At 46.6% G+C, this 23,218-nt stretch overlaps 1 protein-coding gene across 1 annotated transcript; it reads left to right on the top strand.

Annotated features, from left to right (window-relative positions):
• The first annotated feature begins 20 nt into the window (after nucleotides 1-20).
• On the top strand, nucleotides 21-21,743 carry ZSWIM3 (zinc finger SWIM-type containing 3). Its single transcript, XM_008015729.3, has 2 exons — nucleotides 21-483; nucleotides 19,413-21,743. Exons 1-2 carry the CDS (start codon nucleotides 329-331, stop codon nucleotides 21,346-21,348), a joined length of 2,091 nt encoding a protein of 696 aa, XP_008013920.3. The 5' UTR covers nucleotides 21-328; the 3' UTR covers nucleotides 21,349-21,743.
• The last annotated feature ends 1,475 nt before the right edge of the window (nucleotides 21,744-23,218 follow it).

Genomic DNA, 23,218 nt, shown 5'->3' with positions numbered 1-23,218 from the left:
TTCTCTAGCAATTGGAGACGATGAATGCCAATCTGCGAATCCTGTGTGTGACTGGATATGTCGCTGAGGGGGCGGAACCTCGGGACTGGATAATATGGACTGAGTGTCATTTCCCCTGTCAGATAGCAAATACACCCCCTTCCTCTTGTAACCCGGTCAGGCCTAGGGCTCCTCCTGACTTCCAGAATAGGCCACCCAGTTGGGGCGGACCCTTAAGGCATTCTGGGCCCACGCCAGCCTATAAACCCTCATAGTGTGACCTTTGACCCCTGGTGTGATCTTGGGCCCGGGCTGGGACCAGCCCCTGGTGTGGGTTGTGGGGGCGGCCATGGAGCTGGGCAGCTGCTTCAAGACCTATGAGGACTTCAAGGAGTGCTTCAGCGCCTACAAAAGGGAGAACAGGTGCTCCTTCATTCTCAGGGACTGCGTCTCCGTCCGCTTCCACAACCTCAACCATGGCACCTCCATCCGCGAGGACATCCTGTAAGGGCGGGCGGGCGGGGCGGGGCGGGGCAGGAGGGTGGGGAGGAGGCTGGAACTCCGGAGGGCTGCCTGGAGGAGGAGGGGATGCATAGGCACGCTTTGGGCTGCGTGGCCATTCATTCAACAGGCACTCATTGAGCACCTGTTGTGTACCTTGTGAAGAGAGCTAAGCCTCCACGGCCGTCGGTTTTTGACCACCCACTTCACTTTCACTCCATCCATAGGCTTTTCTGGAGTTTATAACTGCAGTTTCTGCCATTGTTTTGAGCAGCTGCCGCAACACAAATACAAAGTATGGCTTTCATAAACGGATAAAAACACCTTGGCGATAATTTCCTTCATCAGTCTTCTCTTTACAAAACAGTCATATGGTCATTTGAATGTTCGTTCATTCATTCATTCAATTTTTAGTTCATATATATTTGTTGAAACAGGGTCTCACTCTGTCCCCCAGGCTGGAGTGCAGTGGCACAATCAGCTCACTGAACCTTCAACTGCTGGGCTCAAGCGATCCTCCCACCTCAGCCTCCCAAGTAGCCAGCCTCCCAAGTATTACTTTTTATTTTTGTAGAGACTAGGTCTTGTTATGTTGGCCAGGCTGTTCCCAGACTCCTGGACTCAAGCGATCTTTCGGCGTATCAAAGTGTTAGGATTAACAGGCATGAGCCACTGCGCCTGGCCTATTCATTCATTTTGTAAATGGTTTTTGAGCTCCTTGTATCAACCGTTTTTCAAACACTTTCCATGTGCCAGGCAGTGTTCTCTATGCATGCTTTACCCTGCAGGGCTTTTTTTCAGAATTATAGATAAATGTTATTTTTTCCCATTTGACAGATGAGAAGTCAGGCTTATAAGTTAAGACAGGAGTTGAAAACTCAAATGCCTTCAGGGCTTAGGTGAAACAGCCTAGTGTAATAAAGTTTTAACTTAGAATTTTACTTTAAGAAAAAGAATGATGAAATAGCAACCAACACCAGGTCTTTGTGCTAGGGACAACAGAAGTGTGAAATGGGCAAAATGGAGAGCAGATGCCATCTAATCAGCTCCAGCTGATGGCTGCCATATGAAAATAAAGATCTAGTGTTGCCAGAATTTGGGGCAAGAGTTATCAGAAATCCATACTTTATGTGGATTTTTCCATTAAAAAAAAATTGAATATCAGTTCAAATTTTAACTCAGAGCATGCGGGCCAACTCAGAGTTAAAGCATATCCGAGTTTGAGACTTGGATTGAAATACTCAACCAAAGCTCCTCAATTAGAGAGCCAGGCTATATTCTTTCCATTATTCTGAAGTCCAGTGTTATGCTGGGTATAGATGACATAAAGATGAATAAGTGTTCAGACTATCCCCAGAGAACTAGGATAAACTTGAACTCAAGCAAACTGGCATGTGATAAATGCTTTAAAAGGAATGTGCAAAAAAAAGAAAGAAAGAAGAAATGTGCAGAGAAAGAAATGACAAATGCCTGGGAGGTGGGGAAAGTCTTCACACTGGAATTGATGGTTTCCCTGGGCTGTGAATGAATGTAGAGTGCTAGAGTAGATCTGTGGTTAATTACTGAGTAGCATGGAGGCATTTGACCAGAAGTTGCTGTGCAGAAGGACCTGCAGGAGCAAAGACAAAGATACATGAAAGAAGGTGGCATGTTAGAGTAATAGTGAGGGATGCCATGTTTGGTGGGAGATTAGGTCATTTGCAGTCTAAGGGTCTTTAGTGACCATTGTGAGGTGTTTGGACCTTGTCCTTTATGGGTAAGACCTTGCTAAGCAATGAGAAGAATACAAAAAAAAAAAAAAAATCACAGTTGCCCCTAAACACCCTTCAGGAAGACCATATCCAGTGTCTAGCACAAGGTGTGGCCCATAGCAGGCATTAAATCATTATTGAATGAGTGAGTTAGCAAGTACTAACCATGTGATTCAGGGAAATAGGTGCTGCAAGAAAAAAAAAAAAAGAATCCATTTTCTTTCCTTTTCTACCTCCTAGAGGCTGCCCAGCGCACCTTGGGTCATGGCCCCCTTCCTCCATCTTCAAAGCCAGCAGTAGCAAGTTGAGTCATCATATCACTCTGACCTTATTTCTGTCATCACGTCTCTGACTCCCTCTTCTGCCTCCCTTTTCCACTTTTTTTTTTTTTTTTTTTTTTTTTGAGACAGAGTTTTGCTCTTTTTGCCCAGGCTGGAGTGCAATGGCACAGTCTCGGCTCACCGCAACCTCCACCTCCCGGGTTCAAGTGATTCTCCTGCCTCAGCCTCCCGAGTAGCTTGGATTACAGGCATGCGCCACCACCCCGGCTAATTTTGTATTTTAGTAGAGATGGGGTTTCTCCATGTTGGTCAGGCTGGTCTCAAACTCCTGACCTCAGGTGATCCACCTGCCTCGGCCTCCCAAAGTGCTAGGATTACAGGCGTGAGCCACCGTGCCCGGTCCTTTTCCACTTTTCAGGATCCTCGTGATTATATTGGGCCTACCCAGATAATCCCAGATAATTTCCCTATTTTCAAGTCAGCTGATAGCAACCTTAATTCTATCTGCAACCTTAATTCTCCTTTGCCATGTAACCTAACATATTCACAGATTCTAGGATTAGGACAAGGACATCTTCAAGGGACCATTCTGCCTGCCACAAAAAGATTAATATCCTGGAGGGAAAAATGGTGTGAGTCAGTGCAGATGTAAACATGATGTACTTCAATTAGAAAACAGTGATGGGCTGGGCACAGTGGCTCACACTTGTAATCCTAATACTTTGGGAAGCTGAGACAGGGAGATTGCTTGAAATCAAGAGTTCGAGACCAGCCTGGGCAACAAAATGAGATCCCCGTCTCCACGAAAAAAATTTTAAAATTAGGGGCCACTCGTGGCGGCTCACACCTATAATTCCAGCACTTTGGTAGGCTGAGGCAGGCAGATGGATTGAGGCTAGGAATTCTAGACCAGCCTGGGCAACATGCCAAAAACCCCATCTCTACAAAAAATACAAAAAGTAGCCAGGTATAGTAGTGCATGCCTGTAGTACCAGCTACTCTGGAGTCTGAGGCAGGAGGATTACTTGATCCCAGGAGTCGGAGGTTGCAGTGAGCTATGATCGCACCACTGCACACTACATTCTAGCCTGGGCAACAACAGAGTAAGATCCTGTCTCAAAAAAAAAAAAAAAAAAAAAAAAAGCAGTGATGTATGTTTGCACGCACATACAAAAGCCATGAGGAGACCTGCTTAGTTAGAAGGAAGGATTTATGCTGGAGCAGCAGGAAAGGAAATTGGAAGGTTGATAAGCAGGTTGGTGGGTTGGGGTTTGTTTTGTTTGTTTTAGAACACAAGGTCTCGCTCTGTTGCCCAGGATAGAGTACAGTGGGAGGATCATAGTTCACTGTAACCTTGAAATTCTGGCCTCATGTAATCATACTACCTCAGCCTCCTAAGTAGCTAGGACTGCAGGCATGCACCCCCATGCCAGGCTAATTTTTTTTTAATTTTTTAATTTTTTTTGTTGAGACAGGGTCTTGCTATGTTGCCCAGGCTGGTCTTGAACTCCTAGCCTCAAGCTGTCCTCCTGCCTCGGCCTCCCAAAGTGCTGGGATTACAGATGTGAGCCACCATGCTGGACCTATTTTTGTTTTTAAAGGTGAACAATTTTAAAAGTGTTTTGGGGCCAGGCACAATTCAGTCACTTGAACCCAAGAGGCAGAGGTTGCAGTGAGTCGAGATCATGCCACTACTCTCTAGCCTGGGTGACACAGCGAGACTCTGTCTCAAAATAAATAAATAAAAAGTGTTTTTGTTTTTGAGTGGTTAACATAATTAAGAAATTTTTTCAAATAGTACACAACAGAAGGGACTAAAAGGGTCATTTCCACTGTGTGAGCCTTTTTTTTTTTTTTTTTTTTTTTTGAGATGGAGTTTCGCTCTGTTGCCAGGCTGGAGTGCAGTGGCGTGATCTCAGCTCACTGCAACCTTTGACTCCCTGGTCAAGCAATTCTCCTGCCTCAGCCTCCCGAGATTACATGCACGCACCCCACACCCAGCTAATTTTTATATTTTTAGTGGAGACAGGGTTTCACCATGTTTGCCAGGATGGTCTCGATCTCCTGACCTCGTCCACCCGCCTCGGCCTCCCAAAGTGCTGGGATTATAGGTGTGAGTCACTGTGCCCAGCCTGCATTATCTTTTTTATCCATATTTATTTATTTATTTACTTACTTATTTTGAGATGGAGTCTTGCTCTGTCACCCAGGCTGGAGTGCAGTGGCGCGATCTTGGCTCACTGCAACCTCTGCCTTCCGGGTTCAAGTGATTCTCCTGCCTCAGCTTCCCGAGGAGCTGGGACTACAGGCATGCACCACCACGCCTGGCTAATTGTTGTATTTTTAGTAGTGTTTTGTTGTATTTTTAGTAGGTTTTGCCATGTTGGCTAGGCTGGTGTGGAACTCCTGACCTCAAGTGATACACCCGTCTCAGCCTTCCAAAGCGGATTACAGCTGTGAGCTGCCTTGCCCAGCCTATTTATTTATTTATTTTTATTTTTGTAGAGACGAGGTCTCACTATGTTGCCCAAACTGATATTGAACTCCTAGGCTCAAGCGATCCTCCCTTCTCGGCCTCCCAAAGTGCTAGGATTACAGGCATGAGTCACTGTGCCTGGCCCACTGCATTATATAGGCACAATCAGCGTCACCTTCCTGAGAGATACTGAGGCTGAACAAACATGTCTTGTATATGCATATGCACCTTTTTGTTGTTTTAACACAGTGGCAGCATACTATTTAGACATAGCCTTCCGTACCTGCTGGACCTGGCTCTTCTCACTTATCAATATATCTTGGATATTATCCCACTGTGTGGGCAGTTTGATTTGACTTCCATTTATTTCCTTCAGTTTTATGTATGTATTTATTTATTTATTTATTGCAATTGTTGACTAAAAAGTTACTGCATGCTAGTGTCTGGAGATACGTTGTTGAAAAATATAAATTGAATCTCTGCTTTTGTGGAGACAAATACTAATCTATAATCTATAATCACAGAAATAATAATTTCCTTAAGGTGGTAGTAGAGCTCCAAAGGACAAACCCAGGGTGCCGTGTGGAGGGGTGATGGTGACACTTATTCTGGTTGTCAGGAACAGGGTGGGGGTGCTGGTTGACACCTTGAACCAATGCAGGCTCTTGCTCAGAAAAAACTGTCAGCCCTGAGATTTTGCAGATACTTTACAAAGCACATTCTGACCTGGTTCTCTGAATAACCTTGTCAGAGGCAAATTTTGCTATTCCCGTTAAATTAGTTAATACAAGTAAAGTGCTAACAGCAGTGCCTTGTAGACAGAAACTAGTCCATAAATATTGTATTATTTTAAGATGGGGAGACAGAGCCAGGAGAAGTCAAACATTAAGAGACAAATAGTTTAGGGCCGGGCGCAGTGGCTCATGTCTGTAATCCCAGCACTTTAGGAGGCCGGGGTGGACAGATCACTGGAGGTCAGGAGTTCGAGACCAGCCAGGCCAACATGCTGAAAACCTGTCTCTACTAAAAATAAAAAAATTAGCCAGGCGTGGTGGTGCGCATCTGTAATCCCAGCTACTCAGGAGGCTGAGGCAGGAGAATCGCTTTAACCCAGGAAGAGGAGGCTGCAGTGAGCTGAGATGGCACCACTGCACTCCAGCCTGAGCAGCAGAGTGAGACTGTCTCAAAACAATAACAAAAAGAAATGAAGACTAGACCCAGCCTATCTACGCTCTTCATTGTTGTACTTAGCCACTGGGCTCTAATAGTTTTCTAATGTCACTTGTCCGTTTTTCCCTCAACAAACTTGTAGTAAGAGGCTACGTGTTTACCATGGGCCAGGAGTACAAAGATGAGCTAGAGTACAAAGATGGGTAAATTGTTGGCTCCACCCCTGAGGACAATAGTGGACTGAGATAGCTTAGGAGGCAGTGATTTCATGAGCAGCACAGGTCTTTTGCGGAAACGAGTTGACTGCTGGTTGTGATGTTATAAAGGACATTCTTGGATCATTTATTGCACACTGGCTCTGTGCAAAGCTCACTGTCTTGGGCTTTTTGAGTAATACATGGATGTCTTGGAGGACTGGAGGGTTGGTGGGGAAAATGTTTTTAGGAGGTAATTTAGTACATGTTTCTGCAGTCAAATACACATATTACTGGGTGGTCAGGTGAGATGATATTAATACTTATGTGAATATGTAGACATAAAGTTCCTTGATAAGCAAAGTAAAGCAAGTGAACTAATTTAAAGAAAACCATTTACAGCTGGATGTGGTGGCTCACACCTGTAATCCCAGCACTTTGGGAGGCTGAGGCAGGTGAATCACTTGAAGTCAGGAGTTCGAGACCAGTCTGCCTGACATGGTGAAACCATCTCTACTAAAAATACATAAATTAACCAGGTGCTGTGGTGGACATCTATAATCCCAGCTACTCAGGGGGCTAAGACAGGAGGATCCCTTGAACCTGAGAGGCGGAGGTTGCAGTGAGCTGAGATCACGCCACTGCACTCCAGCCTGGGTGACAGAGTGAGACTCCATCTCAAAAAACTTTTTGAAAATAGGGCAGGACCAGGTGCGGTGGCTCATGCCTGTAATACCAGCACTTTGGGAGGCTGAGGCAGGCGGATCACGAGGTCAGGAGATCGAGACCATCCTGGCTAACACAGAGAAACCCCATCTCTACTAAAAATACAAAATAATTAGCCGGGCATGTAGCCGGGCGCGGTGGCTCACACCTATAATCCCAGCACTTTGGGAGGCCAGGTGGGTAGACACCTGAGGTCAGGAGTTCAAGACCAGCCTGGCCAATATGGCAAAACCCCGTCTCTACTAAAAATACAAAAAATAGCCGGGCATGGTGGCGTACACCTGCAATCTCAGCTACTTGGGAGGCTGAGGCAGGAGAATCACTTGAACCAGGGAGGCAGAGGTTGCAGTGAGCTGAGATCACGCCATTGCACTCCAGCCTAGGCAACAAGAGCAAAACTCTGTCTCAAAAAAAAAAAATTATCCAGGCGTGGTGGCGGGCGCCTATAGTCCCAGCTACTCGGGAGGCTGAGGCAGGAGAATGGCATAAACCCGGGAGGCAGAGCTTGCAGTGAGCCAAGATCACACCACTATACTCCAGCCTGGGTGACAGAGTGAGACTCCATTTCAAAAGAAAAAAAGAAAAGAAAAGAATAGTGCAAATATTATATGAGTGGCTATGGCAGATGTAAAGGTGACTGGCAATTCTTTATCTGGAAAAGCTGGCCTAATGGTTAAAAGGAAGAGCGCTGGAGTAAAAGAGACTGCTTTTGCCCTTGACCTTGGGCAAAACCTAACCTCTTGATATAGTTTCATCCTTTACGAAATGAGAAGGGTGTGGCGATGATTAGGAAAATTCAGGGCCGGGCATGGTGGCTCACGCTTGCAATCCCAGCACTTTGGGCGGCCAAGGCAGGCGGATCACCTGAGGTCAGGAGTTTGAGACCAGCCATGGTCAATATGGTGAAACCCCGTCTCTACTAAAAAGACAAAAATTAGCCGGGCGTGGTGGCCGGCGCGTGTAATCCCAGCTACTCGGGAGGCTGAGGCAGGAGAATCGCTGGAACCTGGGAGGCACAGGTTGCAGTGAGCCAAGATCGAGCCATTGCACTTCAGCCTGGGCGACAGAGTGAGACTTCGTCTCAAAAAAAAAAAAAAAATTCAGGCTAGGGGGCAGTGGCTCATGCTTGTAATCTCAGCACTTGGGAGGCCAAAGTGAGAGGATTGCTTGAGCCCAGGAGTTCAAGACCAGCCTGGCCAACATGGTGAAACCATCTCTACTAAAAATACACAGATTAGCCGGGTGTGGTGATTAGCACCTGTAATCCCAGCTACTCGGGGCTGAGGCAGGAGGATCACTTGAACCCGGCAGAGGTTGCGGTGAGCTGAGATCACACCACAGCACTCCAGTCTGGCTGACAGAGCAAGACTCCCATCTCAAAAAAAAAAAAAAATTGAAAATAATAGTGCAAATATTATATGGGTGGCTATGGCAGATGTAAAGGTCATTGGGAATTCTTTTAATAAAAAAGCTGGCCTAATGGTCGGAGCTCTGGAGTAAAAGAGACCCCCTTTGCCCTTGACCTTGGGCAAAACTCCTTTACAAAATGAGAAGGGTGTGGTGATGATTAAGAAAATTCAAGCTAGGGGCAGTGGCTCATGCCTGTAATTCCAGCACTTGGGAGACCAAGGTGGGAGGATTGCTTGAGCCCAGAAGTTCAAGACGAGCCTGGGCAACATGGTGAGACCCCATTTCTACAAAAAATAAATTAACTGGTCGTGGTGGCACGCTCTTGTGGTCCCAGCTACTCAGGAAGCTGAAGCCGGAGGATCACTTGAGCCCAGAAGTTTGAAGCTACAGTGAGCCATGTTTGCACCACTGCACTCCCACCTGAGGAACAGAGACCCTGTCTCAAAAAAAGAAAGAAGAAAAGGAAAGGAAAATGCATGTAGCAGCTAAAACAGTGCTCAGTAAATGTTTGCTGAAGCTGTAACTATAGTATATAATAGAAAATTGTAGTTATTTGAAAAAGAGTCAAAGGTATGTGCTCTGGGAATTACCACTAAATGACCAAAAGTATATGTCAAAAAAATAAAATCAGATCAAGTTAGAATTTTTTTTTTTCTTTGAGATGGAGTCTCGCTCTTGTCGCCCAGGCTGGAGCGCAGTGGCGTTGTCTCAGCTCACTGCAACCTCCGCCTCCCGGGTTCCAGCGATTCTCCTGCCTCAGCCTCCTAAGCAGCTGGGATTACAGGTGCCTGCCACCATGCCAGGCTAATTTTTGTAGTTTTAGTAGAGACAGGGTTTCACCATGTTGACCAGGCTGGTCTCGAACTCCTGACCTCAAGTGATCCACCCACCTCACCCTCTCAAAGTTCTGGGATTACAGGCATGAGCCACCACACCTGGCCAGGAAAATTTTTATTATGCACACAAAAGAACAGTTGGAGATTGGTAAGACACTCCAGTCACTGTAGTAAGGGCAGTGCTAATAAAGCCTAAGGAAGGAAGTATTTTGACCTTTTTTGTGATTGGCTGTTATACATTAACATTCTGTTTACAGCCAGTAGAGCTGTTCAAACTGTTTTGTCTATAGCTGATTCCTTTAATTTTACTGAATCATGCTGACAAGGATGTAAAACTTTGTGTTCTGTTTATGATTGATCAGAGCTAGCATTTCAGGGAATCAGGATATCTTAAATTCTGGCTATGTGGCTGTGGGCAGTTGGCCTTGGAGTATATCTAAACTGTGGCCTCCACTTTCATTTTTCTTGAAACATCGCTATCAACTGGGAAGAGTCTGTGACTTTATGCCCAGTTTCCCCTCTCATATTTTTATGACGGTTGTTTTTCTTTTTGTTATGCCATTTGAGGGATTAAAGTACTCTCCATTGCTGTCTCTCTCCATTGCTATTCAGGTTAACAGCCACCATTTGCAAACACTTTGTTGGAGCTCATTCCTTCTCTGCTAGGAACTTTACAAGCATTGTCTCAGTTAATCCTACAGCACCTTTGGCAGGACCTTTGTTATCAGAGTTTTCATTATGCATGTATCCATAGTTACAACGCTATATAGAAAAGCAAAAGTCATCACACAAAAATCTTGCTAACAAACTACTTATAAAATTAGTCACTACTTAACCATCCCTCTGCTTATCCCTGCCAGTCCAATTAACATGTTTGGTAGTCAATTTCTGGCTGACGAAGAGATACATTAAGCATCAAGGTAATACAAATGTAAATAAAACTGACTGCAGACTGAAATGGCACATCTCCCAAAAGTTGTAGGACTAGGCAAAATCCCTGAAAGTGATGATAGAAAACTTTCAGCCTTATACCAGTTAACAAAGGAAGAGGGGAAATCAACAAGGATGATGAGATGACAAAAACTTGAAAAGTAGAGGATTTGCTTAGGAAAAATTAAGCCCTTGGGAAACTTAGTAAAGCTCAGAAATATTTTGGCAAAACCATCCTTTGTATGTTGCAAAAGTGAGACAGGAAATGAAGTATAGTGTTTATGATTTTTTTTTTTTTTTTTTTTTTTTTTTTTTTTTTGAGACGGAGTCTTGCTCTGTAGCCCGGGCTGGAGTGCAGTGGCCGGATCTCAGCTCACTGCAAGCTCCGCCTCCCGGGTTCACGCCATTCTCCTGCCTCAGCCTCCGGAGTAGCTGGGACTACAGGCGCCCGCCACCTCGCCCGGCTAGTTTTTTGTATTTTTAGTAGAGACGGGGTTTCACCGTGTTAGCCAGGATGGTCTCGATCTCCTGACCTCGTGATCCGCCCGTCTCGGCCTCCCAAAGTGCTGGGATTACAGGCTTGAGCCACCGCGCCCGGCCTTTTTTTTTTTTTTTTTTTTAAAGACAGAGTTTTGCTCTCTTGTCCAGGCTGGAGTGCAGTGGCGCAAACCTGGCTTACTGCAACCTCGGCCTCCTGAGTAGCTGGGATTACAGGCATGCGCCACCGCACCCGGCTAATTTTTGTATTTTAGTAGAGACGGGATTTCACCATATTGGCCAGGCTGGTCTTGAACTCCTGACCTCAGGTGATCCACCCGCCTCGGTCTCCCAAAGTGTTGGGATTATAGGCGTGAACCACTGCACCTGGCCTAGTGTTTGGGAAAACTATACTAGGAAAAGAATAGTTGCTTTAAGTCATTCTTTGATTATTCTGAGAATTGGCATATAGCTGCCATTATAACCTACTTTTGCTAAATATAATAATAATTATTATAATTATATTTTGAGACAGGGTCTTGTTTTGTCACCCAGGCTGGAGTGAAGTGGTGCGATCTCGGCTCACTGCAACCTCCACCTCCTGGTGCAAGCAATTCTCCTGCCTCAGCCTCTTGAGTGGCTGGGATTACGGGCACGAGCCACCACACCCAGCTAATTTTTGTAGAGATAGGGTTTCACCATGTTGGTCAGGCTCGTCTTGAACTCCTGACCTCAGGTGATCCACCCGCCTTGGCCTCCCAAAGTGCTGGGATTACAGGCGTGAGCTACCGCGCCAGGCCCTGCTAAATATAATATTAACTTTATAATTTTAGTCTCATTTTTAAAGGTAAAGTTCCACCCAGATCTTATTTATCACTATTCCCTATTAAATGTTTCTGGGTGGCCGGGCGTGGTGGCTCATGCCTGTAATCCTAGCACTTTGGGAGGCCAAGACGGTTGGATTGCTTGAGGCCTGGAGTTCAAAACCAGCCTGGCCACATGGTGAAACCCTATCACTGCTGAAAGTACAAAAAATTAGCCAGACGTGATGGTGGGCGCCTGTAATCCCAGCTACGCGGGAGACTGAGACAGGAGAATCACTTGAATCTGCGAGGCAGGGGTTGCAGTGAGGCAAGATCATGCCACTGCACTCCAGACTGGGCAATAAGAGCGAAACTCTGTCTCAAAAGAAAAAAAAAAGAAAGAAAGAAAGAAATGTTTCTGGGTGTGTTTTTGGCTGCAATTAGCTGAAAACCGTGACTCAAAATGGCTTATTGCAGATACTTAGAAGCCCAGAGGTGGGCCTCCAAAGGTCGTTGTCTCAGTGACCTGGACTCTGCATTTTTCCACTCTGCCATGTTCAGGTCTCAGCTTTGTCCTTAGGAAAGCTCCCCTCGTGGCACAAATGCAGGAGTGACATCCAGAAGAAAAAACCTTCCTTACCAGGCGTGGTGGCTCACGCCTGTAATCCCAGTGCTTTGGGAGGCCGAGGCAGGCAGATCACGAGGTCAGGAGTTCAAGACTAGCCTGGCCAACACGGTGAAACCCCGTCTCTACTAAAACTACAAAAATTAGCCAGGCATAGTAGTAGGCGCCTGTAATCCCAGCTACTCGGGAGGCTAAGCCAGGAGAATTGCTGGAACCCGGGAAGCGAAGGTTGCAGTGAGTTGAGATCGTGCCACTGCACTCCACCCTGGGCAACAGAGCAAGACTCCGTCTCAAAAAAAAAAAAAAAGGCCGAGTGTGGTGGCTCACGCCTGTAATCCCAGCACTTTGGGAGGCTGAGGCAGGCAGATCACGAGGTCAGGAGTTCAAGACCAGCCTGACCAACATGGTAAAACCCCATCTCTACTAAAAATACGAAAATTAGCCAGGTGTGGTGGCACACGCCTGTAATTCTAGCTACTCAGGAGGCTGAGGCAGGAGAATCGCTTGAACCCAGGAGGTGGAGGTTGCAGTGAGCCCCAAGACCATGCCAGTGCACTCCAGCCTGGGTGACAGAGGGAGACTCCATCTCAAAAAAAAAAAAGCCTCCCTTGGTTTCCTGCTGATTTCCTATCATGTTTCTTTGTCCCGAATTGGGCCAATATCCATGCCCATTCCTAATACAATTACCTTAATTGTCTTAGACTAGCTCCGAAGCAAGTAGCTATATGAGGGAGGAATGACAACTGAAGAAAATAGAAAAGAAGGGACAAAGGATGTTGAGTTGGCAACCGACAATTCCTGCTATAGCCTTTTAAATTAATTTACTTTAAGTGGTACTGATTATTCATATTGTTATTTCCATATATAGAGGGATAAGAAATTGGAGGCTTAGAGGAAGTGAAGTGACTTAACCAAGGTCACATAGCTAAGTGGAATTTATTTATTTATTTTTTACTTTTTTGAGACAGTCTCACTCTGTCACCCAAGCTGGAGTGCAGTCGCACTATCTTGACTCACTGCAACCTCTGCCTCCCAGGTTCAAGTGATTCTCCTGTCTCAGTCACCTGAGTAGCTGGGATTACAGGTGTGCATCAGCATGCCCGGCTAATTTTTTGATTTTTTAGTAGAGATGGGGTTTCTCCATGTTGGCCAGGCTGGTCACGAACTCTTGGCCTCAAGTGATCCACCTACCTTGGCCTCCCAAAATGCTGTGATTACAGGTGTGAGCCACGGCACCCGGCTATTGGAAGTCACGATGTAAGCTGTTGTTGTTTGCATCATGAATTCCAAACTTAATGAGTGCTAGGTTGAAGTTATTTTTTTCTGTTTCCCTTAATCTTCTATTGAGATATAACGTGTATTGAAGTGCAGAAATCTTTTGCAAGAATTCATTGAGCACTATAGTTATATTCATCTGTACTTATTGTCTCCCTGGTAAAGGCATAAACTCCCTTCAAGATGGGGACAAGGTTTTATACTTTCCTGAATATCCTTTAGCGCTTATATCTAACAGCACTTAGCCAGGATCTGGAGGGGGACAGCCAGTCTTGCTTCCTTCCAGTTTACTCTGTAGATGTTTGTGGTTTTCTGCTGTAACTACAGAGGTAAAGGAGCCATTGGTGTTTCCAGTGTCTGGCACATAATAGGTGCTCTATGAATGTCAAATGAATGACTGAGGCATAAAAAGTTCTTCCTATAACGTAAGTAGTATAATAGGAAGATCACTGGGATAGAATTCTCTTAGAAGACATGATTCCTAGTCCTAGCACTATTACTCTTACTGAGTATAACTTTGGACAAGTCATTTGTTTAATTTCAAATATTTACTGAATTCTATGTACCAAATACTGTACAAGTTGTTCAAAACGCTACAGAGTCTCTACTCTCAAAGTCTAGTCAGGGGAGAGATTACACAGGAGTGAAACCCCATCTCTACTAAAAAAAAAAAAAAAGAAAACAATAGCTAGGCATGGTGGCAGGCACCTATAATCCCAGCTACTTGGGAGGCTGAGGTAGAAGAATCGCTTGAACCCAGGAGGTGGAGGTTGCAGTGAGTCAAGATCGCACCACTACAGCCTGGGCAACAGAACGAATCTCTGTCTCAAAACTAAAACCAAAACAAAACAAATTTAAAAAAACACAGTATGTTTAGAGATCCTTAAGGAAGTTTTGAACCTATCCAATGTGTTGGGAGTCAAGATAAGGGGGGTAAAAGTGGGAATTCGGAGAAAGGATAAATATTTTGAAGGAAGACAGGCAGCATAATGGTTAACTAGTCAGACTGCAGACAAGCAAGCAGTACAAATCCCATGTCCCCAGGTCTTAGCTGGAGGATTAAATCCCAGATTCTCATCCTTGAGAACCTCTTTAAGCTTGTTTTCCCATCTGTAAAATGTAGATGATAACAGAATCCTTTTCCTACTATAAAATAATGCACATTGGGGGCTTAATGTAGTTGGCTATATAATAAATCCTCAATACATGTAGCAGTGGTAGGGGGGAACTCATAAAGACTTGTTAACTTATTGGATGTAGGTGAGAAAAAAGAATCAAAAAGAATATCCAGGTTCCTGCCCTGGGAGGGGCAGACATAAATGGAGCCAGGAATGGTACAAGGAGCTTTGTGATGGGCACTCACTAGTACCTTCCTTTGGAATAGTTCAACAAATGTTCACTAAGTACACATAAAGTCAATATAACTTGACGAGCTAGAGTTAGGCTAAGATGTCGAGTCAGCAGAAGAGTGGTACCCAACTAAGGGCTTGAGGAAGGCTTCCTAGAAAAGATGATGGGTGCACATAGTCCTTAAGGATAAGCAAGCTTTGTGAGGAGGGAAGGTAGGAAGGCCATTCTGGACAAAGGCACAAACATGCACAAAGGTGATACAGAGCATGGTGAACACACAAAGTTGTAGGCATTTAGTCTTTCTAGGACACAAAAAACAAGGTGATGAAAACAAGGCTGGAGAGACAAGTGGAGACCACACAGTGGTCACCCCTCACTGGCCTCACTGTACTACTGGACTGCTCCAACCCATCCTGGCCCAGAGCTAGAGGTGGCACCACCCCCGCACTGCGTAGGCAATAGGTACAGACACTCTCAGCCCCAAGCCCCTCCACCCTGTTACTGTGAGACTCACACATCCTGTTTTCCCAAGTTTGCCCCACAGGGTGAGCAAACTGGACCAGCTGGATTAGAGTATTTGGAAAAAGTACAGGTGGGGCTTCTAGGCTATGCCACGTCAGGCCAGGGGGTGAGATTTTTTTCCACTTCCCTGGTCTTTGGACTGGGGCACTCCCTGAGGAGGCAGGAGCGTGACCCATCCCACCCATTGGTGGTCCGTGATCCGTTCATCCAGTACATCATCCATAAGCATCTGCTGGGCCGGGCGGAGTGGCTCACACCTGTAATCCCAGCACTTTGGGAGGCTGAGGTGGGTGGATCATCTGAGGTCGGGAGTTCAAGACCAGCCTGGCCAACATGGTGAAACCCCATCTCTACTAAAAATACAAAATTAGCCGGGCATGGTAGCGCGTGCCTGTAATCCCAGCTACTCAAGAGGCTGAGGCAGGAGAGTCGCTTGAACCCAGGAGGCGGAGGTTGGAGGTTGCCGTGAGTCGAGATCGAGCCATTGCACTCCAGCCTGGGCAACAAGAGTGAAATTCCATCTCAAAAAAAAAAAAAAAAGGGCCAGGTGCGGTGGCTCAAGCCTGTAATCCCAGCACTTTGGGAGGCCGAGACGGGCGGATCACGAGGTCAGGAGATCAAGACCATCCTGGCTAACCCCGTGAAACCCCGTCTCTAGTAAAAAATACAAAAAAATAGCCAGGCGAGGTGGCGAGCGTCTGTAGTCCCAGCTACTCAGGAGGCTGAGGCAGGAGAATGGCGTGAACCCGGGAGGCGGAGCTTGCAGTGAGCCGAGATCCGGCCACTGCACTCCAGCCTGGGCGACAGAGCAAGACTCCGTCTCAAAAAAAAAAAAAAAAAAAAAAAGCATCTGCTGAAGGCACAGCATTGTGTTAGAGGCTTGGACTACCCTGAGGAATAATAGTCCTGACACTTGAGGACATCCCCATCCAATTGGAAAAGCACTGGATAAACATCTCAGAAAATGTCACAAGGCATAAAAGCTGTAATAATAACAGCTAACTTGTATTTAGCATAAACAAAAGGCCTAATCAGGCTTTGAACTAAATATTTTGCCTATGGCTCGTTTAATCTTAATAACAACCGTAATGAGATTATCTCATTTCATGAGGAGGAAACTGTATACAGAGAGGTGATTGACTTGCCTAAGGTTGAACGGCTTATGAGTAGTAGAGCCAGCATTCAAATCCAGTCAGCCTCCAGTGTCCCCCCTCTTTAGCCATTAGCCACCCAGAGAATCTGCTAAGCCTTATAGATAAATGCTATGAATTCAGAGGCAGGAGCAATTACTGTGGCTTGGGGGCATCCACAAAGGCTTTCTAAGATGGTGGCACCTGATTTGGGCCTTGAAACTGATTGAATAGAGATAGGAAAAGAACAGATACTCAATTTAACTGCCCTTGTCTTTTCAATCATCACTTTAAGCCTAGAATGACAAAGCTAGAAAAGACCCTAAATATCATCTAGCCCAGTGGTTATCAAATTTTCTTAGGATGTGGACATTTTTCCTTAAATGAAGCATGAGCAGAAGCCAGGTGCAGTGGCTCATGCCTGTAATCCCAGCTACTTGGGAGGCTAAGGTGGGAGGATTGCTCAAGCCCAGAAGTTCGACACCAGCCTGGGCAACAGTGAGACCTTGTCTCAAAAAAGAAACAAAGGCTGAGCGCGGTGGCTCATGCCTGTAATCTCAGCACTTTGGGAGGCTGAGGTGGGTGGATCACTTGAGATCAGGGGTTCGAGACCAGCCTGGCCAACATGGTGAAACCCTGACTCTACTGAAAATACAAAAATTAGCCAGGTGCAGTGCTGCATACCTGTCATCCCAGCTACTCAAGAGGCTGAGGCAGGAGAATCCCTTGAACCCTGGAGGTGGAGGTTGCAGCGAGCTGAGATTACACCACTGCACTCCAGCCTGGGTGACAGAGTGAGACTTTGTCTCAAAAAGAAAGATGAGCAGTGACCTTGTCTCTTCAAAAGGAGGACCAAACATTCTCTAGCCCAAAAAGGCCCTGAAAAGTTCAATTGAGAACCACTGATTAGTCCAATGTCCTTGGAGCTTCGTTTTATCTTTGCTATCTGGATAAGGAAGAGACAGCAGTAGTTCCCGAAATACACAAATGATGGGGATGTTTTAAATGGGAGTAACCAACTGAGCACTCTGCTGCTTATCTATTTGCCCTCTTGTCCTGCCTCAGGGTGAATTGTTGGCAGCTACAAATGGCAACCAAGAGAGAATGGAGTTGGGGCTCCATTCTCTCTTGAGAATATGCAGTAGAGGAATATGAAGGGAGCTGGAGTTGGAGAGACTCTTAAAGAAACAGCTGAGTAATTTGGGACTGGAGAGTTAATGGAAATCTCTTCTTGGTTCCTGGGGATTTTGTTGTTGTTGTTGTTGTTGTTGTTTTCCCCATGATGCAACCTTCAGGAGATCCTGAGAACATGTGCCCTGATTTGGGGGGATTTTAATTAAAAAAAATTTTTTTTGAGACGGAGTCTCGCTCTGTCGCCCAGGCTGGAATGCTGTGGTGCGATCTCGGCTCACTGCAAGCTCCGCCTCCCGTGTTCATGCCATTCTTCTGCTTCAGCCTCCCAGGTAGCTGGGAGTACAGGTGCCCACCACCATAACCGGCTAATTTTTTGTATTTTTAGTAGAGATGGGGTTTCACTATGTTAGCCAGAATGGTCTCGATCTCCTGACCTCGTGATCTACCTGCCTTGACCTCCCAAAGTGCTGGGATTACAGGCGTGAGCCACCACGCCTGGCCAACATTTTTTTTTAATTGGAGACAGTCTCTTGCTGTGTTGCCCAGGCTGTTCTCAAGCAGTCCTCCCACCTTGGCCTCCCAAAGTGCTGGGATTACAGGCGTAGGCTACAGCGCCCAGCCTTCCTTCTTTCCTTAATTCTATTTGTTTGTTTGTTTTTGAGACGGAGTCTTGGGCTGTCGCCCCGACTGGAGTACAGTGGCATGATCTCGGCTCCCTGCAATCTCCGCCTCCCAGGTTCAAGGGATTCTCTTGCCTCAGCCTCCTGAGTAGCTGGGATTACAGGTGGCTGCCACCATGCCTGGCTAATTTTTTGTATTTTTAGCAGAAATGGGGTTTCACTATGTTGGCCAGGCTGGTCTCAAACTCCTGACCTTGTGACCTGCCCACCTTGGCCTCCCAAAGTGTGGGAATTACAGGCGTGAGCCACCATGCCCAGCCTTAATTCTATTAATATATAAATCCTTTACTTTAAAAAAAAAAAAAAAAAACAACAGACTCTTGGTCTGTTGCTTAGGCTAGAGTGCAGTGGCACAAATCAGAGTTAACTGCAGCCTCAAACTCCTGAACTCAAGCAATCCTCCAGCCTCAGCCTCCCAAGTAGTTGGGACCACAGTTGGGAACCACTACACTTGGCCCTATGGGGTTTTTTCTATTTGTTTGTTTTTTTGTTTTAAGACAGAATTTTGCTCTTGTTGCCCAGGCTGGAGTGCAATGGCGCGATCTCAATGCACCGCAACCTCTGCCTCCCAGGTTCAAGCGATTCTCCTGCCTCAGCCTCCCGAGTAGCTGGGACTACAGGCATGCACCACCACGCTCGGCTAATTCTGTACTTTTAGTAGAGTCAGGGTTTCTCCATGTTGGTGGTCAGGCTGGTCTTGAACTCCTGACCTCTGCCCATCTCGGCCTCCCAAAGTGCTGGGATTACAGGCATGAGCCACCGTGCCCAGCCATTTGTTTGTTTTTTTGAGACAGGGTCTCACTCTGTTGCCCAGGCTGGAGTGCAGTGGCATGAACATGGCTTACTGCAGGCTTGACCTCCCAGGCTCAAGCAGTCCTCCTTCTCAGCCTCCTGAATAGCTGGGACTACAGGAACACATCACCGCACCTGGCTGATTTTTACATTTTTTTAGAGCCAGGGTCTTACCATGTTGCCCAGGCTGGTCTCAAACTCCTGGGCTCAAGTGATCCTCCCACCTCAGCCTCCCAAAGTGCTGGGGTTATAGGCATGAGCCACTGTACCCAGACCCCTTCAGGGTCTTATCTTTATAAGGGGTGTCTTATCTTTATAAGGCATGGGGGATGGTCAGCACCTTTCTCATTGTCACCTCTACCTTCCCTAGGTATGTGCAGGTGAAATTTGTCTGCATTCGGACCCAGTCAAACAGGAGGAGAACCCAGGAGGCAGACATATGCCCAGCGTACTTGCTCCTAAGGTACAACGAGAGACTAGATAGACTATTTATCAGTGAACTGAACACACAGCATATACATAGTGACTCTAAAGTGGCTAGTCTTGGAGGAGATACCACTGGCAAATCTCAAAAGACAATGTACCTGCAGAGATTCCAGCCTGTGCAGCCCACAAGCAAAAAAGACCTTGACACTGCCGATAAGTCCCTGGTTGAGCCATCGTTTTGCCTAGATAAGGTACAAGTGTCCTCAAAGCCAGAGCAGGAAGGCATCACTCCTTCTGACCTGGCCAAGATAGCAAAAGTGATGAAGAACTTTCTTAAGGTAGATGAGGGTTCCATGGCTTCCTTTAGTGTGGGTGACAGCCAACACCTGGACCGACTCAGCTTCCAGAGCAGTAAGATGAGCGACCTGTTCATCCGCTTTCCAGAGAATCTCTTGCTACACCGGGTGGAGAACACCCAGGGCCACATCCTCTATGCTTTCTTGGTGGAGAACAAGGAACGAGAAAGTCGAGTAGTGCACTTTGCTGTGCTCAAGGCGGAGACAGCCACCTCTGTGGCCAAGATGCTGAGCATCTTCACAGAGTTTAACTCCGATTGGCCCAAGGTCAAGGTGGTCTTTGTGGACCCTTCATTCCATCACCGGGCTATCCTGCAGGAGATCTTTCCTGCTGCCCGCATCCTCCTTTCCATCTACCACACAACCCGACTCTTGGAGAAGAAGTTGCATCGTAGTTCAGCAAATCCATCCTTTAAAAGGCTCATGAAGGAAGCCCTGCGGGAGGCTGTGTTTGTCACTTCCGAAGCCAGCCTGAAAAATCTCTGCCAGATGTCCCAGGCCCTACTGGATGAGGATCTCTTCAATTTCCTGCAGGCCCACTGGTTCACCTGTGAACTGCTGTGGTACATGCATGTTAGGAAGGGCCTGCTTGCGTGTAACACCTACATGGACAGCCTAGACATTGTCACCAGCAAGGTGTCAAGCCTCTTTCGGGAACAGCAGTCCCTGCTGGACTGCATCCTCTGCTTTGTGGATTACATAGACTTCTTTAATACCAAAGGCTTGAAGAACTTGCCCACAGCTCCTCCCAAGTTAAAGAGAGCTCGGCCAGCAAGCATGCCACTGAAGTCCAAGAAGACTTTTGGAATCTGTGGAGAAAGCCTTACCAGCCTCCCTGTAGAAGAGACCAAGCCAGACTCACAGCAGGTACAGGTGCAGCAGCGGTCACAGGTGCCACCCTCGCAGGTTGGCATGCTGGACACCTTGCACCAGAGTGGCTCTGAACTAGCCTACAAGCTGTGCCACAATGAGTGGGAGGTGGTACAGAACTCCACCCAGCTGGTGGACATGGCTGGCTCTTCAGTGGACGTTCAGCTACTAGAGGACTCTCACCAGGTTAGCAAAGATGGCTGTAGCTGCAGCTGTTCCTTTCAACAATGGTACCACCTGCCATGCCGACACATTTTGGCTCTGCTGCACACCAGCCAGCAGCCGGTTGGTGAAGCCATGGTGTGCCGCCGGTGGCAGAAGAAGTACCAGCACCTCCTTGGGCCCAATGGGGAGCTCCAGGATCATAGCATGGTCCCAAACACAGGCCAGCCTGAGAAGCAGGGACGGAACGACATGATTCAGGACCTAAGCAGGGAGTTAGCAAACCTGCTCATGCAGACTGAGGGGCCAGAGTTGGAGGAGCGCTACTCCACCCTGCGCAAGATTGTGGATATCTGGGCTGACCCCTCCCAGCCGTCTGAGTTCCTTCAGCAGCCAGGAGACTTTAAGGATGTGGGCAGCCTCCCTTTCCTCTGGGGAAAGCAAGAAGAAGGGGAGGGATTCCCTCCCGCTACAGCTGTGATGCATTATTGAAGCACTTTAGCTGAGGCATTGGACCACAAACACTTTTCCTTGGAAGTGTGAGAGTTTAAAGTGGGCAGGACATGCTAGGGGTCAGCATTTTAGCCAATATCTTCCTAGGTAGGGCTAGGAATATTGTTACAGTAGAGAAGAAAGGAACTCCACTGTGTGACAGTCCTTTCAATCTGCCCTTTTCAGCCCTACTTTTCGCATTCCTTGGGAGCCTCAGTTGTTGTTCAAGGCCAAAGTTATCTCCGTGCTGCAAGGTCACCCTCTTCCTCCCCCAGCCCCTGAGATCAGATCTTATTTGCCCTGCAAAGATGAATCCCTGCCTCAGGATAGGGTGAGACAAAATCGGTCTGGTAAAAGGGCCTGTTTTCAGGAACAAGGGGAATGAGGATGATCTTTGGCTGTTGCTGCTCTTTATGAAGAATCTTATTTGTAACTTTTTATTCATATTAAAGTTGTTTTTAATAAAATTAAGTAAACAAGGGAAATGTGTTCTGCTTGATCAGGGAAGGAAGAGGAATTGCATAGCAATAGGACTCGACTTTACAGTTAGGAAGTGGATGCTCTAGGGTGGATTTATTAATTTTAAAGAAAATTGAGGCCGGGCGTAGTGGCTCATGCCCATAATCCCAGCATTTGGGATGTCGAGGTGGGTGGATCATCTGAGGTCAGGAGTTTGAGACCAGCCTGGCCAACATGGTGAAACCCTGTTCTACTAAAAATACAAAAATTAGCCAGGCACGGTGGCCCACCTATAATCCCAGCTACTTGAGAGACTGAGGCAGGAGAATCACTTGAACCCAGGAGGCAGAGGTTGCAGTGAGCCTAGATCGCGCCACTGCACTCCAGCCTGGGTGACAAAATGAGACTCTATCTCAAAAAAAAAAAAAGGGAAAATTGAGTATTAGCAACCTAATGGGGTTGTGGAGCCAAATAGAACCTGGTGCCTCACATTCAGGGATTTAGCAATCTGCCTCTTACCTTGCCCCCTTCCTACAACCAAGCTTTCAAGGTTGATCTCAGGTTGCCTTATGTTCTAGCGGGAAGAGGCCAAATAGACTGGAGGGTGTGGGGGAAAAAACCTGAATCTTATACCTTACTGGCAGCAACTTACTGGAGAACTGTGGGCAATTTCTTTGACCTCAGTTTCCTCTGTAAAAATTAGCATGTTGACCTGTTCTAATCCCAAATTTCCCCTTTAGGTTTACATAAGCACCTTTTTTTTTTTTCTTTCTTTTCTTCCTAATGAGATGGAGTTTCGCTCTTGTTGCTTGTTGCCCAGGCTGGAGTGCAATGGCAGAATCTCGGGTCACTGCAACCTCCGCCTCCTGGGTTCAAGCGATTCTCCTGCCTCAGCCTCCCGAGTAGTTGGGATTACAAGCATGTGCCACCACGCCTGGCTAATTTTTTGTATTTAGAGAAGGGGTTTCACCATGTTGGTCCGCCTGGTCTTGAACTCCTTATCTCAGACAATCCACCTGCTTCGGCCTCCCAAAGTGCTGGGATTAAAGGCATGACCTACCGCACCCGGCCCAATAACATTGTTGATGCGAAGTACCAACACTGATTTGATGTTGCTAGTTGGTAAACTTAATCCTCCAAGGCCTGGTAAACACCCAGCTTTCTAAGTCTGCCATCTTCGAGGGAACTGAGGACAAGAGACCAGTCAGTAGGCCCTTACACTAGTGTAGTAGGACCCTAAATAAGTCATGGCACCATTCTGAAGAATACTGGAGGGGGTCGGGCTAGCGAATGCCAAATTTTGGCTTGTTTAAGGGGATCTGGATTTCCTCAGCTCTAAAAGTTGGGCTCCCGATCCCCGAAGGAGCAGTAGAATTTGAGACCTGGAACTCAGTTTCCTCATAAGGTAGAA

Source organism: Chlorocebus sabaeus, chromosome 2 (genome assembly GCF_047675955.1).
Source record: "Chlorocebus sabaeus isolate Y175 chromosome 2, mChlSab1.0.hap1, whole genome shotgun sequence".
Lineage (NCBI taxonomy): Eukaryota > Metazoa > Chordata > Mammalia > Primates > Cercopithecidae > Chlorocebus > Chlorocebus sabaeus.
This window is presented reverse-complemented; position numbering and strand designations above follow the sequence as displayed.

Bases quoted from the DNA above. Each gene is read 5' to 3' on its own strand.
- ZSWIM3 (XM_008015729.3), top strand. From the start codon at position 329: ATGGAGCTGGGCAGCTGCTTCAAGACCTATGAGGACTTCAAGGAGTGC. The intron at 484-19,412 runs GTAAGGGCGGGC...TACCTTCCCTAG, and splicing joins TCCATCCGCGAGGACATCCT to GTATGTGCAGGTGAAATTTG.